The sequence below is a fragment of the Stereum hirsutum genome (assembly GCF_000264905.1).
Source record: "Stereum hirsutum FP-91666 SS1 unplaced genomic scaffold STEHIscaffold_3, whole genome shotgun sequence".
Classification (NCBI taxonomy): domain Eukaryota; kingdom Fungi; phylum Basidiomycota; class Agaricomycetes; order Russulales; family Stereaceae; genus Stereum; species Stereum hirsutum.
Genome location: NW_006763133.1, coordinates 2,776,555 through 2,793,965, shown reverse-complemented (window position 1 = coordinate 2,793,965; position 17,411 = coordinate 2,776,555). Strand labels below are relative to the sequence as shown.

Sequence of the window (17,411 nt, the reverse complement as noted above, 5' to 3'; positions counted from 1 at the left end):
AACTCCGAACATTCACGCATTTGTAGACGGCATGTCGAGATCTCTGTGAGTGTGAGAGTAGACATCGATATCGGAGTGCAAGGAAATGAGACACCCATTACATTGAGCAACATGGATAGCTGTGGACAAGTGATATTACAAGATTGGTATACGACTGCAGTGTCCGACTTCTCGATCTCTACCGTAGCACTCCAAGTGGATCGTGGTGTACCTTCTGCAACGGAGCTTGCTCACGGACAGGCTGTCCTGCAGACTGTGACTGGGATGGCGGAGGTGGTGGTGGGTACGATCCCGATGGTGTCGTCGTGTGTGACGGCGATCGACTTGTGGTTGTTGATGCTCGGGGTGGGGGAGCTAGCGATGGCACGGGCACGGGCGAAATAGCATTTGAGAAGTCGGATCGTGTATAATTCCAAGGGGCACGGGAAATGTTAGCGCTCGGCGTGCCCGCACTCGAGGAGGAAGTAGCGGGACTGAGTGGATTGGGGATTTCACTTCGAGGAGAGACGAAAGACGGAGCAGTTGGTCGGGGTGCGGATGAATGTTGCGGCGACGATCTTCGGGAGGCGATAGGTCTTGCATGAGCAACAGATGGTGGAGCGGCAGGATGTGAGCGTGGTGGCGGGGATATGATGGGTTGTTCTAAGGATGATTGCTCCCTCTCCGCCTCTTCCTGCTCTCTTCTAGCCTTCTCCTTTCGCTTTTTCACCTCCTCATCGCTGATTAGTCGTTCCGCCTCAATTGTCGTCACGCTCCCTAACAGTACATCTCTGACGTAAGCCAGAGACTCCAGTGCTTCACGTTTCCGAGCCTTGATGGTTTTAGCCTCCTCTTCGGTCGGTATCTCGCCCTCATCAAGGAGGAGGGTGTCGACGATCCATGAAACGGATTCTCCTAGCATCTTCTGCTTCACCAACATCTCCGAGACATCCCTCTCCATCTCAAACCTTGTCCGGGGCTCCCATGGTGGCCGTTCTTCTACGGGGCGCTCATCTAATAATGGGTATGCGGTATATGAGGCCGACTGGCTTCCCGGTGAACGGGCCATAGATGCCGAGAGGTCTGGTAAATTGCGCTGAAACAACACACAAGCAATGGTCAACATATTTCAATCACTGGAATAAGACTTAAGGGTCACCTTGACTTCGGAAACAGCATGCAAAAAAGCTTTATTGATCCCCAACGCTTCTCCCCGGTCCAACAGCCCCTTCGCAATCATCTCCGGCAGAGCTCCAATTTGCGAACTCGATTGTCTCGTATGTCCTTGTCCCGGCGAACTTCTCCCACCCAGACCTATCCCGATGCCCGCACCAGAACCTCTTCTTACCCCGCCCTCCGCTTCGCTCGCACTGACACTCGCTCTTCTCCTTCCTTGCCCGCCAGGACCTCTGCGCAATGGTTGCGTCAGTGGCTCCGGGACTTCTGTGGGTAAACCAAGCAGGTTTCGGTTTTCGAATACGATGGCGGCACCTGTGGCGGGGCTCGGGGACATCTGTAGGGTTAGAGCTTGGCGGAGGAGGAGAGTTATGCGATTGGATTCTGGGGTAGTTGGGACATTGGAAGGATTGGGATAACGGAGAAGGTAGGTTAGTTGTGTGCTGTAGTCGGCTGGTATCACTGCAGATGATTGTCAGATAGGACTTAACGCGTACGGAAGAGAATCAAAAGGAGGAACGAACGTTGGTTCCGTATGCGCATCAGCATTGCTACGCATATCCATGGTGCGAGCTCAAATGACGGGTCAACTGCAAACAAGCCATCCCACATCATCATAGCATCATGCATGTTGAACTCGCGGGTAAAAATCAGCCGCAACCACCGTCTGTCCACCGCATAACAAAAATGAATCTCAGCGTCTCAAATATCCCAGTTATAAGACTTGAACTCACATCCCGTAAATCTGCGGTTCAATCCCCGCTTCCTTCATCCTGGCCCACAGCGTCGGATCCACACCTTTCAGCAGCTCTCCCTGTATCCTCCCACACTCCCTCAATATCGGCGCCACATACTCATCCGGCATCTTGACCTGTCCGTTGGGCACGGTCCCATTCCCTGCTGTATTGATATTGACGTGGCCTGAGAAAGGTGTGGCGGCGTTGAGAGCTGTAGGTGAGAGATCTAAAAGGTTCGGCGGAGCCTCGCGCCACTCATACCAGCGACCTACGCCTCGCATGACGGTAGTGAAGAGAGCCCAGGCGTCGGCCGCGACCCAGCGGCGAGAACAGAGTTCGCTCAGTGAGGTGGTGGTGGCGTCGGGTGTCGGTGTGTCGGATGAGGAGAGCGAGTCGTAGTCCACGGCATAGTAGAGTGGTGCGAGAAGTTCATGCATGCCTTGGCGATAGCCTATTGCGGGATGCATGACAGAATAGAGGAAGAGAATGTTGGTGAGTTGGGATTGGACGACGGGTTCGCGGAAGTACGCTATATCTGGAAATCTAAGCGCAGACGACCATGGATAGTTGGGAGATGGCGTGAGCAGCATTCTAGAGATTAATGCATTTGAGACAAAGAGCGACGTACGTCCGTTCTACGTCCTGCAGAATAGTCTTCCTCAGCTCAACAGCCGCGAACCATTCCTTCCATGGATTCTAAACGCCGATCCAGCACCCAACAAACCAACCACCAATGAGCAAACCACACATTCCCCAACTCATTCGAGAGACCCAAAAGATGGCCGTAGAAAGAGTAAATGTCTACCTCATCATGCAAACTCAACGGATTATTCCTCTCCAGATTACTCGAACCCTTCCCTGTCCGCTCCGGTGCGGTATCCGCCCCTGGAATCAAGAAGCCATCTTCGTAACTTCCATCTGGAGCCTTCATCTTTTCGAGTAGTAAACGTGTGTATTCTTGGCGCGAAATTTGGACGGATTCGACGTAGGGTTGTGGGGTCAGTGGGAGATCTGGTGGTGGTTGAAGTGGGCCTGGTGGAGTGAGAAATATCTGATGCGGTATGGAGGTAAAGTAATAAACGAATTAGTATAGATACATTTCGAGGGCATTGGCAGGACGCACCTTCCATGCTATACTTCTTCCACAGACACCGATGGACTCCCCTGGCGAATGAAACAGACGACCTCCGAGCGCCGCATCTTTGATCTTGGACAGGCTGAGATCGGAATGAAATAGATGATCATACGCTGCTCTTCACCCACAAACAAGCAAACCGAAAAACAAGTGCAGGAGTGAGCCACCATGCAGAAGGATACAGAAAGAGCTACAGTTGGAGTAACCTGATGTCTTCGAGTGGAGGCCGTGTTGTCCGACGTTCCTCGGATGTCATGGTGTCGTCCAAGCGTTTTCAGTATTCTAGTAAACACGATTCAGGTATGGAAGCAGTCTCTGAATCTTGCACAGCAATTTAGATGGAATAGAGCAGATGTTGACAGACAGAATGAACAAGCGGTAGCGGGTCTTGACCGAAACGTCCCTTGGTGGTTTGGTGACTGCCACAGTTTATCGCAAAGAGCCGAATGACGTTTTGAGCCACAGACCGGGCTTGCCACATCGGTCTGTGTGGCACTGCCCCTATCCAGAGCAACTAGCGGAAGATACGCGGCTCGGTACTGTCGTTTGAGTATCTGCCCTTCTGAATTTGCACCGCAGATGTACAACAGGTAGCCGTCACGATAGCTCCTCCAAGTTCGCTCAAGGTCACTCCGGTTCTTACAGAAGATTCTTACGCTGAAGCCGATCGCGTACAAGAAGACCACTGGTGTGCAGGCCAGAGGAAAACGGACTATGCAACGTGAACAATAATCAATAGCCTCCTATGTGCGCCCTGACTGGTATAAAATAGTGCACCAGGCGCCTACAACCGACGTCCTGTGTCCCGCGATTCCCATTCAGAGGTCCAGTCATGATGATCACCCGCACCCTGAGAACATATACGGTATAACAATGATCGCAACTGGTCAACGTACAGATCAGCTCAACCTGTGACATCGGATGGCCACGATTGAGATCTCACCTCCGTCTTTGCCCCCTGTCTGAGGTTATGGGGGTTAAAACCACATCGAGACAGAGAAACTGGTCTCTTCGCTCCTCATCGCGTGCCACCAACCCGGTGGGAAGAACAGGACGTCTCCAGGGTGTAGCGTGGCATTTTGAGCCCGAGGAACAGCGTTCTCCCAGAATGCAGGGAATGTGATGGTATCGCGATGGCGTTCGTGGGGAGATTCGGCAAACACGTCAACACGGGAAGTGTTGCTCATTGAAGGTTCGACGTTATTAGATGCCGGGTTGTTGTGCGCTTGTGTGTCGGTGGTTGAGGAGGAAGATGTAGAAGGCGGATAGGGGTACATGGACGTGGAGATAGCAGGAGGTGCCAGCCAAACGGTTTTGCTACCGACGATCTGAGCTACGAAGCGTAAATAAAAAGATGTTATATAGGCTTAGACCTTCGTTCTTACCATAGAAGTTGTAGTACGGGTCCTAGCGATAGATGAGCTCGCAACAACCATCCTAAACAAAATTTGTACTCACCGTGTGGGCAGGTGAAATTGTGCCTTTGGGACCTAACCAGGCATTGACGACAAGTTGATCGTCGTTTCCTGGTGGACGATAATCCGGATAATCAGGCGGTGGGGGCGGGCACGAATACACATAATCCGGAACAACAACATCATCCCGCAAGGACGGAAACTGCGACAGGAGGTTATGTTGTGCCAGGTACAGCACCGATGCGTCGCCTTTGCCAGACTCGGCAGCGCCATCAGAATCCTTTTGTTCGTTCTCGAGACGGTCGAGGAAGTTGTCCCACTCCATCATTCGATGTGACCAATCATCCGCTCTGTAGTCACCGCCAACCTCGATGGGAACGACGCGACCGCGACCAGAGACTGAGCGTAAGTAGGCAAAGGATTGCCAGGGACGGTCGGTCATGGCGGGCCAATCTCGTGCGTAGCCTGAGAGGATGAACGGTTGCCGATGTAGATGTGTTTTAAACTGTGTGAAAGACGGAAGGCTGTCGAGGCGAGGAACACTTCCAGTACTTGCCATAAGTGGAGCGTTCGAGGTAGGCCTTGAGCTAGGGCCATCTGGTCTGGTGATGTTCAAAGGTGGTGAAGGAAGATAGTCCGTTTGAATCTTGGATATAAGAAAGACAACAAGGTCGTAACGCCCCTCGCCCGGAGCACCAGCCACAACTAAGATGTGATCCAATAGGGCGATAGCCCTCTTGACGTGAGGTTCGCTGCAGTCCCAAAAGACGATTTCCACCAGTGCGCGAAGCAGACAGGCCTCGGTATAAAGCCTCCTCCAGCAAATAGACTCTTGGGGTGGGGACGAGGCCATTGAAGTATGTGCAGCTTCTATCAGATCGTCCAACTGAGCCGACGATCGAGCGGGCGCGTCAGGGCTTGGATGATCAAGAAGAACTTGGGCAAGAGAGTGGAGTTTCTGAACATGTTTCGACCCACACGGGGATAGTTCTAGGTACGCGCATCAATATATACGTTGCAGGGTTGATTCTAGCGAGACCTGCCTGTAGCAAGGATATCCGAGGAGCTCTGAAGCTGTTCTGCGAGCTCGGACAAAAGGGCGTTCTGCCAGGGCATAGTTTCTGTCAGAGTGGGAGATTGGACAAGAATGGACAAAGCAGACGACGTCAGCGAAGAAAAACAAACACTGCCACAGCGCGAAGCCACACTAGGACAGATTTGGAAACCGATCAGCCGGTTACAGGCCGGGAATTTTTTTGCGTGACCAGCTGGATACATAAGTAGGGCGGCCGACCCAGGAGCGTGAGAATTTCCCCGACCGTTTTGATTTTTCTGTTGACTGCAATCCCAGCACCGGCCCGGCCCCTTTTACGTTATGTCCTCGAGGTAAAGCTCTTCCCCGCATCCGCGATTCTGTGGCACTCACCCTCATCATTTAGGTTGGACCGGCTCCTACTTCTACTCGATACAGGCTCTTCCACCTCTGTGAGGACCACCGCCGCCAAACAACTTGCACAACTTGCCGCAAAGAGTGTTATATCAGATGTCGCCATCGAAGAAGACGTCAAGGCACATCGTCCCCATCTTCCGCTCGGAGACATCTCCGGGTGGCAAGAATTAATGTCGGTTATTGCAAGGGTAGATCCTCTCCCACGCTTTCCTTCTTGCGATGTGGCGCGCTCACCATCCTCCAGATTCTTCCTAACCTTCATTCCAAGTCGCATGAGACGCGGTCTGCTGCTGCCGTCGCTCTCCAACACATCTTTACTCTCGTTCCTCTTTGGCACCCTTGTCAAAGCTGTGATGAAGAAGATCCAGATTGGACGAAAGTCCCCGCCGCTCAGCCCGAACCTGAATTCCCTCAGTTCTCCGTAGAGGAGCTGATCCAGAAAGGCACCCTGCTTCTTGCATCCTCTGGCAAGGAGTTTGCGAAACGTAGTTTTTCTAGCCCAGAGGAGGTCAAGAAGGCTAGCAATGAAGCTATGCGCGGACTGGGACTCGACTTCATGGTCTCCCTTGGTGCCGACGACGATGGAATGGATATCGAAGATGAACTTGCCGCTGACGCTGGACCCGATACAGATCCGCACTCGAACAATGGCGCAACGAAGGAAGAGGAAATTTATCTTGACTCACCTCTCACCCCGGTTGGCGAGTCGGCTTCGAACTTCAATTTGAAGAAAGAGGCTTCACCTCTTACCGCATCCCCATCCACGACCCCGACTCGACAATCGCCGATACCGCCCGCCACGTCTTCGGCGGCACCACAACCTGGTACTTCTGCTTCACCTCCCGCAGAGACAATGACAGCCAGCCTTTCAGCTCGCGAGATGAACAGGCTCAAGCGCAAACGAAAGCAGGGAAATTCCGCATTTGTTCCCGCTCCGCCTCCTCCTGCTGCGGGTGCGAAAGTGCACGCAATGGCTACCGGACCTGGAAATAAGTAAGTGTTCCTCCCATCTTCTTCGTTTGTTTTCTCACTTTGCTTCGATCCTCAGAGCCCGCCTCGTAGCTGCAGAGGATCATCCGAAGCCGCAATCTCGATCAGATAGCCCACAAAATGCACATGCGGGGCCCTCTACGGAGAAAGTCGTCGTCGATCCCATGAAAGGTGGCGCCGTTTCTCCGAAAACTGCAGGATCGCAATCCAAGGCCCTCGAAGTACATCATGGACAATGGATCTGGGACGGTCTTGTCAACGTTCTGGAGGTTGACATCTTTAGTCCTGCGTGGGAAGTTCGTCACGGTGCTGCAATGGCTCTTCGTGAGCTACTGAAGGCTCAGGGTAAGTATGGTGGGACAAAAGGTTTGTCATTGTTTTACCTTTCGTGTCCATACAGTGTTGATCCTGAAACTGCTCGTCTAGCTGGTCTGAAACGCGAAGAGAACGCCATCACGCACGAACGATGGTGTAACCACCTTGCCGCAAAGCTTCTTTGCGTCTTCTGTTTGGATCGCTTTGGAGATTACGTGTCTGACCAGGTCTGTGCCCCTTGTAAGTCTGAGAAGTGTTTTCATACTGATAAATTTGCTAGGTCATCGCACCAGTCCGTGAGACGGTCTCTCAGACACTAGCCTCTCTCCTGCTCCACATGCCGAAACGTTCCGTATTGCACGTCCACGCCGTCCTCTTGCAAATGATTAGACAAGACTTCACGATCACACTGCAATCCCCGCCGCCACCGCCGCCGAAGGGTCGTCGTGGTGCGCAACAGAAGGAAAAAGGCAAAGAGAAAGGCCATGTTTGGGAAGTTCGACATGCCGGACTCCTTGGTATCAAGTATGAGGTCGCCGTACGGAGCGATGTCGTGGAGGATTCCCTGATGAAGCAGGATGCTAAGGAGGTCAAGATGGAAGAAGCCGATACTGCTGGACTTCCGAGTGGAAAGGAGGTATTGCAGGGCGTCGTAGATGCCGCAGTGCTTGGGTCAGTGGCTTTCAATCATTGTGAACGTATCATTTCTGATGATCATTCATAGGCTCGGAGATCGCGACGATGATGTGCGTTCTGTGGCGGCTAATTGTCTGCTGCCTGTAGCCACACACCTGGTCCGCCAACTGCCAGACCGTCTAAGCCTCGTTTTGGCAGTCCTGTGGAGCTGCCTCAGCGACATGAAGGATGACCTGAGTTCAAGTGTTGGCGCTGTCATGGACCTGCTAGGTACGCAAAATTTTAGGATTCACTGCCTCACCCATAATGACCTGCTCGCTGTAGGTAAACTCGTGTCCTACGAGGAGGTCATCTCCGTTCTGGCCAATGAATCTTCGTCGTAAGCGAATGCCTTCATCTACAAGCTCTCTCATACTCACACCTGGCTTTCAGACGACCTCTCACACAGCTTGCGCCCACTCTGTTCCCCTTCTTCCGCCACACAATTCCTACCGTCCGTTTAGCCGTCGTCGAGACTCTTCACTCTTTCATGAACGTGCCTACGCTCCCAAAGGACTGGGTTTCGACGCCTTTCCTTCGCCTCCTCTTTCAGAATCTCATCGTCGAAGAACGACAAGACATCCGTGACTCTACGGTCGCTATGTGGCGAACTTCGATCGGACTTCTTCATATGAACCAAGGCCTATTAGAAACGACTGTGGACCAAACACTTTTGTACGACTGGTTCGGAATCATGATGACACCGCTTGGTACTCCTCTTAATCCGGCATCTTTCTACAATCCGGTGGTCGACGGGACTGATCTAGACTCGACGGAGAGACACAATGTGGACAGGAATATGATTGCTGGAGATCTCATCCTCGTATCTCAAGATACAATCTGGAAGGCCCGTATAGCGTCAGCTTCTGCCTTGGCGTTCATCATGGCACATTGGGGCCCGACGGTGCATCTCGCTTTATGCTCAATGTTCTGAACTTGCAACTAACTAATTTTATCGTAGATCCAGGACGTCGACGAAGCCTTCTCAACTATCCTCCTCCACTACATAGGCTCGACCAGTATGCTTCAGGCCGTTCTAGCCGCAATAATCGCAGAAGAATGGGCCTTACAGCACTCCGCTATGGCTCCTCCTTCCAGCCCTCTTCTCATCGAACTTTCCCCCTTTGCGCGCGAGCTCAGCCATCGCACTCTCGCTTGGCTACAGGCCCCACCTCCGGCTACATATCACGAAATGCTTCCTCTCTTTGCTCGCATTCACACCGAATGCAATGGCCTCATGACATCCTTCGTTACGGACTGCAAGGTCTCCAAGGCCAGTCTCCCGTTGATGAGCCCCGACTACGACGCCACCGGCATGAAAGAGGGCAGTTTCTCCCTCGAAGATGCTCGCGCTATCGTTGGCAGGGAGTTTACGAGGCTTAAGGATAGTTTGGGCAGGACAAAGAAGAGGGAGTTGGCCCATCTGGCAGATAAGAGGAAGTCGGTGGAGGCGAGTATCAATCGGTATGAGGAGATTAAGGAGCAGAATGACGTTAGGGTGGCGGCGGCGTTTGCAGCTGCATTCGTGGCTCTGAAGACGACACCGGACAAGGTCACCCCTCTTGTAAAGGGCGTCATGAACGGGATCAAGGTCTGCGCCTCTCACTTCTGTTTCTTGTTCTATTTGTATATTCAGCTTATATTCGTGCCATCAACATAGGGTGAGGAGAATGTCGATCTCCAGACTCGCTCAGCGGTCGCCGTTGCCGCCTTCGTGGAATTCTGTGCACTTCACAACCTCCCTCAGCCACCAGCGAAGATCGTCACGAACCTCTGCACGTTCCTGTGCCAGGACACTCAGCAGACACCGCCCTTTGTTGCCATGAGGAAACACCTATCTGGGATACTGTCCTTCCAGACCAAGACGGTGGACGAGGCAGCGAAGATTGAGACTGGGCAGGTAGGAGGGCTCAGCGCGAAACTGTCTAGAAGGGGCGCGGGAATCGCTTTCAAGGAGCTCTCCGCCAAATTTGGGTCAGAGTTGCTGACTACCATCCCGAAGATGTGGCAAGCTATGGCTGGTGGTATCTTGAGTGCTTGCGAAACCGGTAGGCTTGGAGTCTCGAGTCAGTGCTAGTCGCGTCACTCACGTTATGATACACAGACTCACCAGAAAAGATGGACAACCTCATCGAGAAGCAGTTTGGTCAAGACGTTATCGACTCTCTCAGCGTTTTGGAGGCTGTCGTACCCACTCTGCACCATGAGCTCTGGCCACAGCTTCGCGAACTCTTCCCATTGATCATCATGGCCCTTCGTAGTCGCTTTGCTATCATTCGTCAGGCTGTTGCTCGCTGTTTCGCCACGATCTGCGACGTTATGACAGTCGACGCCATGCGCCATGTCATCGAAGTTGTCATTCCTTTCCTCGGCGATACCATGAATCTAGCCAATAGGCAGGGCGCCACGGAACTCGTTTACAGTTCGTCCTCTCATGATACGGGCATTTTCACGCATTTATCTGATCACTTCCCAAAGATATTGTCCAGAAGCTGAATGACAAGGCGCTACCCTATGTCATCTTTCTCATTGTTCCAGTCCTCGGTCGCATGAGTGATCCTGATGATGATATCCGCTCCACGGCTACCAATACGTTCGCCGCATTGGTGAAGATGGTGCCACTCGAGGTAATTGCTTATATCTTCTATCCCAGACAGTACAGGCTCTCATCTCGCGTTATAGGCTGGATTACCAAGCCCTCCTGAGTTTTCCGAAGAGCTCCTCAAGCGGCGGGATGAAGAGCGACAGTTCTTAACTCAGCTTTTGGATGGCAGCAAGGTCGAGCCGTATCAAATACCGGTGCACGTTGAGGCAGAGCTGCGTCCGTACCAGCAGGATGGCGTCAACTGGCTTGCTTTCTTGGCCAAGTACCAATTGCATGGTATCCTTTGTGACGGTAAGAAATCTCGTTTTCGGACGCTCTAGATATGAAATGCTGATGGCCAGGAACTAGACATGGGCCTTGGCAAGACACTCCAGTCTATCTGCATCCTTGCGAGCAAGCACCACGAACGCAACGAGCGATACAAGCAGACCAAGTCTCCCGACTCTGTTCACGTCCCATCCCTTATCGTCTGCCCACCAACTCTGACTGGCCACTGGTTCTACGAGATCCAGAAGTACGTCAACAATCTCAAGCCGATCATGTACACGGGGAACGCGCGCGAACGGAACAGAATGCTCCCAAAGTTGAAGAAATACGACGTCGTCATCACCTCGTACGAAGTCGTCAGGAATGATATCCACACGCTGCAGGAGATGAATTGGCATTATTGCATTCTTGACGAGGGCCACATCATCAAGAATGCGAAGACGAAGCTTACGAAGGCGGTCAAGTCTATCCGAGCACATCACCGTCTTATCCTTTCAGGAACACCGATCCAGAATAATGTCCTCGAGTTGTGGTCGCTCTTTGACTTCCTGATGCCTGGATTCCTGGGCTCAGAAACATTCTTCAACGAGCGATACAGCAAGCCGATCTTGTCGAATAGAGATGGAAAGTCGAAGAATAGCGAGGCCGGTAAGTTGTTTGACATATTCCCCGAAACCTTTCCTCAATCTTGTTCTCTTTCGCAGCTGCTCTTGCCTTGGAGGCTCTACACAAACAAGTTCTTCCATTCGTCCTCCGTCGCTTGAAGGAAGACGTTCTTCACGACCTTCCACCGAAAATCATACAGGACTACTTCTGTGAACTCTCAGACGTCCAGAAACAGCTTTACGACGACTTCTCACAATCTAAAGCCAGAGTGGAAGCTGAGGATGCCATCAAGTCATCGAGCGCTGTGGCCAAGTCAGGCAAGGGTGGCGAGAAGCAGCATATCTTCCAGTCGCTGCAGTATTTGCGCAAGCTCTGCAACCATCCCGCTTTGGTACTGAAAGGCGATATAGACGCTTTCAATTCCGCTTTGACGAAGATCGGCCACAAACCGGAGAGCACTAGCGTCAGCGATATCCAACATGCACCCAAGTTACTGGCTCTTCGGTATGTCTCCCCTCTGTTTTACCGGCCCATCCGCTGACGTACGCCTTTTCTATACAGTCAACTACTCGTCGACTGTGGGATCGGAGGCTCGCCCGCAGGTGTGGCCGAGGTGACGAAGAGCGAACTCGCCGATGCCGAATCTTCAGCGAGCGGCGCTTTCTCGCAGCATCGCGTGCTCATCTTCTGCCAGATGAAACAGATGCTAGATATCATCGAGAGCGACCTGTTCAAGAAGTATATGCCCTCAGTAACCTACATGCGTCTAGACGGCAACACGGACTCGAAGAAACGGCACGCTATCGTGCAGACGTTCAATGCGGACCCGAGCATCGATTGCCTTCTTCTCACTACGCAAGTCGGAGGTCTCGGTCTCACGCTGACGGGAGCGGACACCGTCATATTCGTCGAGCATGATTGGAATCCCATGAAAGATCTCCAGGCTATGGATCGCGCGCACCGCATTGGTCAGAAGAAAGTCGTCAATGTCTACCGGTTGATTACGAAGGGCACGTTAGAGGAGAAAATCATGGGGTATGTCGACTCAGATATCTCACCCTTCTTGAACCAGGATGCTAATATTATCAACAGCCTGCAGCGATTCAAGCTCAACATCGCCAACTCTGTCGTTACTCAGCAAAACTCTGGTCTGTCCTCAATGGACACAGACCACGTTCTCGATTTGTTCAATCACTCGTCTACTAACGAAGCTCCGAAGAAGGAAAAGGAAGGAGGGGCGGGTATTTCCAAGAACATCTTAGATGGGTTAGAGGATCTTCCAGGGGAAGAAGAGTACCAAGACCTCGACATGTCGAGTTTCATGGGCTCTCTTGGGCGTTGAGATGTCGATACTTCTACAAGCCATTTACGTCCATATGTTTATTCACTTGCATCATCTTTTCCTTCGTTTTTCTATATTTCTTGCATGCCTATACGACGATTTCATTTCTGCCACGATATGCTACGTCCCATAACAAGCCATTACATGATGTTATTGTAAAGTTTCTGTCCGAATAATACGTCTGCACATACGAAGCTACCTAGTCAGGAACTCTGCACTACTTCCTACAATCGCTATGTACGCATAAGCCATAAAAACGTCATCGCATGATGCAAGGGTCCGTAAGTCCGTCATCTGCATGAAAGTCGTGAAAGAAACCAGGGTTAGAAAAGGTAATACGGGCCACCCGCTCTAACGTTTCGACGATTTCGATGAGGAAGATGATGTCGAAGCCATTGAGGAGCCACCAAAGCTAGCCCTATGACCACTACCGCTCCTACTGCCCCAACAATAGCACCTGCTAGTGCTTTGGGATCCACACCCTTGGAAGAGGATGTACTGTCTCCTGAAGAGGACGAAGGTGAAGGTGAAGTCGACTGTGATGAAGAGGTCGTTGATGTAGACGTCGCGTTCGTCAGGCACGATGCATCGTTGCCCGTGGTGATGAAGAACGGGGTGGACTGAGCGAACAGAGAGACGACTTGCAATGAGTCGAAAGCGGCGACAGTATATGCTCCTTCACCGATATCTACGGGATCCCAGGTGAACGAGTTCGCAATAGAAGGAAGATCGGTTGTGAGTGTGAGGTTTGAAGTGAGACTTTCGGCGAAGGATTCGGAGGGGGGATTGGTAATCTGGATGGTCAGGGGTACGATGGTGTTTCCTTGGTATATCCAGGAAAATGTAGTGGAGCCGCATGTAGTGGTATTTCCTGGTTGGGAAAATGTGAGATTGCCTGTTGCGGACATAGTTGTGGATGGTGAGGAGGAAGTAGCGGTAGATGTCTGGCTGGTGGATGAAGATGGCGTCGAGGGAGGATCTGGGGACTCGCTCGAGTCCTTGTCAGGTCCTCCTTTCTTTGCGGCCAGTATTCCAACCAGGCAGAGTATGATGAGGACTGTAGTTTTCGCCATCTCGAGCGATCTAGGGTCAGGCGCTTCAGCAAGTATGATGTGTGAGGAAGAGAACCGGACGACTTACGGGCGAGCGAACGAGGGACCATGAAGCGAGGCAGAGAGTCGAACGATAATTGATCAATTTAAGAGTCTCCACATGTGAACAGGACCTCGCGACTTGTGCGCTCTTTCACTTCGCCGGAGAAAACATGGGAGGATACCTTATCCCCGGTGGCATAGGCTAGAAACTCGCCGGATCAATTTGCAGCGTGCATTCACAGTGAATGCGGTGACGGTACCATGGTATGCATTTGTTTCTCATGCAAGGTCAAACAAAACTCTAAACAACGGGTTCTTTCGCATCCATAGATAGATTCCTCAGGCTAGATCGAGTATAATCCAGCGGGCATAACTGAGCGTCCTAGAATGGTCTCTAGTACGCTTGGCCTGAGGACTTGGTTGAGCAAGAAAGTAGGATCAACTTGGCAGGATGTGCGTTCGCCATCACGAACCCCTTGCAAGTGGGGTAAGTGTGAGAGCGCGTTCGTGTTGAAGGCTCGACGTCCACACGCGCATTCGGAGGACACATCCAGCGCTTATATGTGGAGTACGGCATCGGCCAGTATGGTGTGAAATCTTGTAACCATCGCGCCAGGGATAGAATTAGACCTGAGTGGAGTGTTGGTGGGATGTTGCAGCTGAGTCCTGTGTAAATGAAAGCTTGAAGGGAATAAGGTTGCGATAACCGGGACAGTAAACAGATGTACCCGACAGCCTGAGGCATTTTCCTCTTGCATATACCGATAAGATCGCATTGCGCAAGGATCCTCTGCTCGATTCCGTGAGGGCATTGTCGTTTCCCAGCAGGGCGACCCGTTCAACGCCACATTCGTACTAAGCAGGCAACCCGTTTGTATATTTCCAGACCAAGAACGCACCTACGGAGTTATCGAGAGTCTAAGAGAGACAGAGACGTACAGTTAGAGCTAGTTCGCAGATGGAACCTGGGCCTGTCGGAATATTGATCGACATGGTGAACGTCAACGGTTGAACTGACCGTGGCATTTGCTTTAGCGCATGACTCTTCGTGCGAACGTCCAGTACGTCGAAAGGCATCCAGGTATAGCTCCAAGATCAGCGGCGCCGGCCTAACTTCGATATTTTGCCCAACGACTTAAAGGTCGAGAAAGAAAGAGGCAAGCAAGAGGTCACTGCCATCCAAGTTCAACATGAAGGTCGCAATCATCGGCGCAGGCCCGAGCGGTCTTGTCTGCTGCAAATCTTTGTTGGAGAATGCGTCAGAGGAGTACCCCTTCGACCCGGTGGTATTGGAACAAGAGGAAGACATCGGTGGTACTTTCCGATATCGAGCGTATGAGGTTGGTCCCCTTCTCAGGTCGGTCGGCGTTCTACTGTCTGACTCTGAAACATCTCGCTTTTCCGCATTGACAGAACGCCACACTCGTGTCATCCAAGCAGCTCACGTCCTTCTCGGACTTTCGATTACCTCTCTCACATCCTGACCATTTGACGTTGGAGGTGAGTTTATACTTGACGAACTGGAATAAACGACTGGTGCTTGAAGTTGATCTCGATATGCTCAGGAATACGTTGATTATCTTCGTGAATACGCAGAACACTTTCAGCTCCTCAAGCGCGTACAACTTGGCTGCAAGGTTGTCAGTATCTCCAGAAACCCTCTAGGTGGCCACCGCATATCCTTCGTGAAACGAGTGAAAGATGGCGAGGCATGGACTAGTGGTGAGTTCTGTATTCGTCGCTACTCCATTCGTGTTATTCACGGTCTGGTGTAGAACCTGAGATCCTGGAAGTAGCATACGTTGCTGTCTGTACAGGTCTCCATGTCGTACCATCGATACCCAAAATACCTGGTATAGAACACGTCCTGGAAAATCGGGAGGGCGACACGGTGCCCGCTCGTAAGATCTTCCACTCGGCACAGTACAAGTCGCGTTCACAACTTGCTGGTCGACGAATTCTGGTGCTTGGGACCGGGGAAACAGGGATGGACCTTGCGTACGAAGCCGCAAAGGCCGGTGCAAAAGAGGTCGTTCTTTGCTCTCGTGGTGGATTCCTCTCGTTCCCTAAAGCCTTGGTACGTCCTCATTTTTATCACATGAACGGATGCTCACTGGATGATAGAATGACTTTGAAGTGTTTGGGATCAAATTTGAGTCTCCAGATCCTCTGCCTATCGACTCCTTAATCACCAACCTAGCAGAAACAGCCTACGTCGTATGCACCAACCCTTGTCTCCTGTCAACGCGATATGTGCTTATATACTGCAAATATAGCATCCGTGGGTAGCTGCATCACATTTGCGCTGGTTGTGAGTGTTGCGTCATCATTGTTCAGAACTTGCAGTTTATCTACATCGCTACTCTCAAGTGTCTCAGATGCAGTCATCAAGCGCGTGCTTTGGCTGTTGACCGGGACTCAAGCAGGCTGTAACCAATGGGTCGGAGAGCTAGCACCGGAGCGATTAGGTCGAGCCTATGTCTTCCTGAACAAGGTGAGTACAGCATGCCTAGAAATCGAGCATCTACTCATTCTTTTTAGTCACACAAAGCTATGCCTTACATCAATCGCCCCTACCGCAATCGACCGTTCTATCTCGACTACCTGTCAAAGTATATTGACCCTCCAGAAGATGCACAATCCAATTTCTCCGTTGAACTCGCACCTTTTCCTTCTCACGTCTTACCGAACGGGCGCGTCGTCTTTCCCCTGTCGAAGCGGAAGGACGCAATGAGAATGATGGGTCGCGATGTCCGGCCTGATACTGTCATCTTCGCTACGGGATATACCCAGCACTTCTCGTTCTTTGACGAGAAGGATGAATACGGAACACCGGCAGAGGCGGACATCAGAAATGTCGTCAAGAGTGGGGACGAGGGTGTGGCGTTTATTGGTTTTGTGAGGCCTGGTGTTGGTGAGTACTGCATTTTGTATACCTGCGCTCATAGGCTCATGCCCATGCTGGTGTTTTAGGCGCTATTCCCCCGATTTCTGAGATGCAGTCCATGTTTTGGGTCTCACTTTTAAAAGGTCAGGTCAAACAGCCGCTGCCGCCGCCGCACTATCATCTTCTTGTCAAAGAGAATGCGCGCATCAAGTACGGCGTCGACCATTCAACATATATGTCAACTTTGGCGAAGGACATTGGTGCCGCTCCTGGTCTCTTGGATTTGTGGCGGACCTATGGAACTCATGTGCTTGTGTGCTACTGGTAGGTCAACTGAAGTAGAGCATTCCGTTCCCTTGGCTAATTACGATGCACAGTTTTGGAGCAGCTTTCACTTCTTTCTACAGGCTGGTTGGACCTTACAAGTCGAATGATGTCGTGCCTGTGATCAAGACAGAACTTTGGGAAACTATCACGCGACGCGGGATTCTAGGCAAGTTCATTGCCTTTGCCATGTTTGTGCATAAACTGATGGTGAGCGCAGGCAACCTTCTCATGGGTGTGATACCTATGGTATTCTACCTTGCAGTGAACGCTGCTGCATATGCGACGGAGAAGATATGGACGTTATGTGGTGGGCCGCCGTTATTTGATGAGGCGTGGCAGAAAACTTGAGAAGTGTGGCCCATTGTATCTACTCGTACTTTTTCTTCTTCTTTTTGGACATTATATTATATT

The 17,411-nt window shown here is 51.6% G+C and overlaps 4 protein-coding genes across 4 annotated transcripts; 2 read left to right on the top strand and 2 right to left on the bottom strand.

Moving 5' to 3' along the window:
* Positions 1 to 65: 65 nt before the first annotated feature.
* Positions 66 to 3,405, bottom strand: STEHIDRAFT_119333 (RabGAP/TBC). The gene is made up of 7 exons (XM_007301217.1): positions 3,016 to 3,405; positions 2,698 to 2,943; positions 2,521 to 2,588; positions 1,890 to 2,435; positions 1,680 to 1,822; positions 1,139 to 1,617; positions 66 to 1,075 (listed from the first exon to the last, which is right to left on the bottom strand). Exons 2-7 carry the CDS (start codon positions 2,821 to 2,823, stop codon positions 179 to 181), a joined length of 2,259 nt encoding a protein of 752 aa, XP_007301279.1. The 5' UTR covers positions 2,824 to 2,943; positions 3,016 to 3,405; the 3' UTR covers positions 66 to 178.
* Positions 3,406 to 4,004: 599 nt separating this feature from the next.
* Positions 4,005 to 5,547, bottom strand: STEHIDRAFT_93212 (Clavaminate synthase-like protein; the record flags this gene model as incomplete). Its single annotated transcript, XM_007301216.1, has 4 exons — positions 5,486 to 5,547; positions 4,486 to 5,432; positions 4,413 to 4,434; positions 4,005 to 4,360 (listed from the first exon to the last, which is right to left on the bottom strand). The coding sequence occupies exons 2-4, from the start codon at positions 5,293 to 5,295 to the stop codon at positions 4,005 to 4,007; spliced, it is 1,188 nt and encodes a 395-aa protein (XP_007301278.1). The 5' UTR covers positions 5,296 to 5,432; positions 5,486 to 5,547.
* Positions 5,548 to 5,789: 242 nt separating this feature from the next.
* Positions 5,790 to 13,450, top strand: STEHIDRAFT_166521 (uncharacterized protein). Its single transcript, XM_007301215.1, has 18 exons — positions 5,790 to 5,828; positions 5,882 to 6,080; positions 6,137 to 6,885; positions 6,941 to 7,248; positions 7,309 to 7,424; positions 7,478 to 7,869; positions 7,922 to 8,103; positions 8,158 to 8,212; positions 8,266 to 8,776; positions 8,834 to 9,463; positions 9,533 to 9,920; positions 9,977 to 10,294; positions 10,351 to 10,499; positions 10,555 to 10,768; positions 10,826 to 11,392; positions 11,449 to 11,854; positions 11,912 to 12,385; positions 12,443 to 13,450. Exons 1-18 carry the CDS (start codon positions 5,818 to 5,820, stop codon positions 12,690 to 12,692), a joined length of 5,919 nt encoding a protein of 1,972 aa, XP_007301277.1. The 5' UTR covers positions 5,790 to 5,817; the 3' UTR covers positions 12,693 to 13,450.
* Positions 13,451 to 14,976: 1,526 nt separating this feature from the next.
* On the top strand, positions 14,977 to 17,348 carry STEHIDRAFT_129147 (FAD/NAD-P-binding domain-containing protein; the record flags this gene model as incomplete). Its single annotated transcript, XM_007301214.1, has 11 exons — positions 14,977 to 15,126; positions 15,200 to 15,286; positions 15,352 to 15,508; positions 15,562 to 15,863; positions 15,911 to 16,003; positions 16,063 to 16,097; positions 16,157 to 16,280; positions 16,328 to 16,700; positions 16,760 to 16,997; positions 17,051 to 17,166; positions 17,218 to 17,348. The coding sequence occupies 11 exons, from the start codon at positions 14,977 to 14,979 to the stop codon at positions 17,346 to 17,348; spliced, it is 1,806 nt and encodes a 601-aa protein (XP_007301276.1).
* Positions 17,349 to 17,411: the final 63 nt, after the last annotated feature.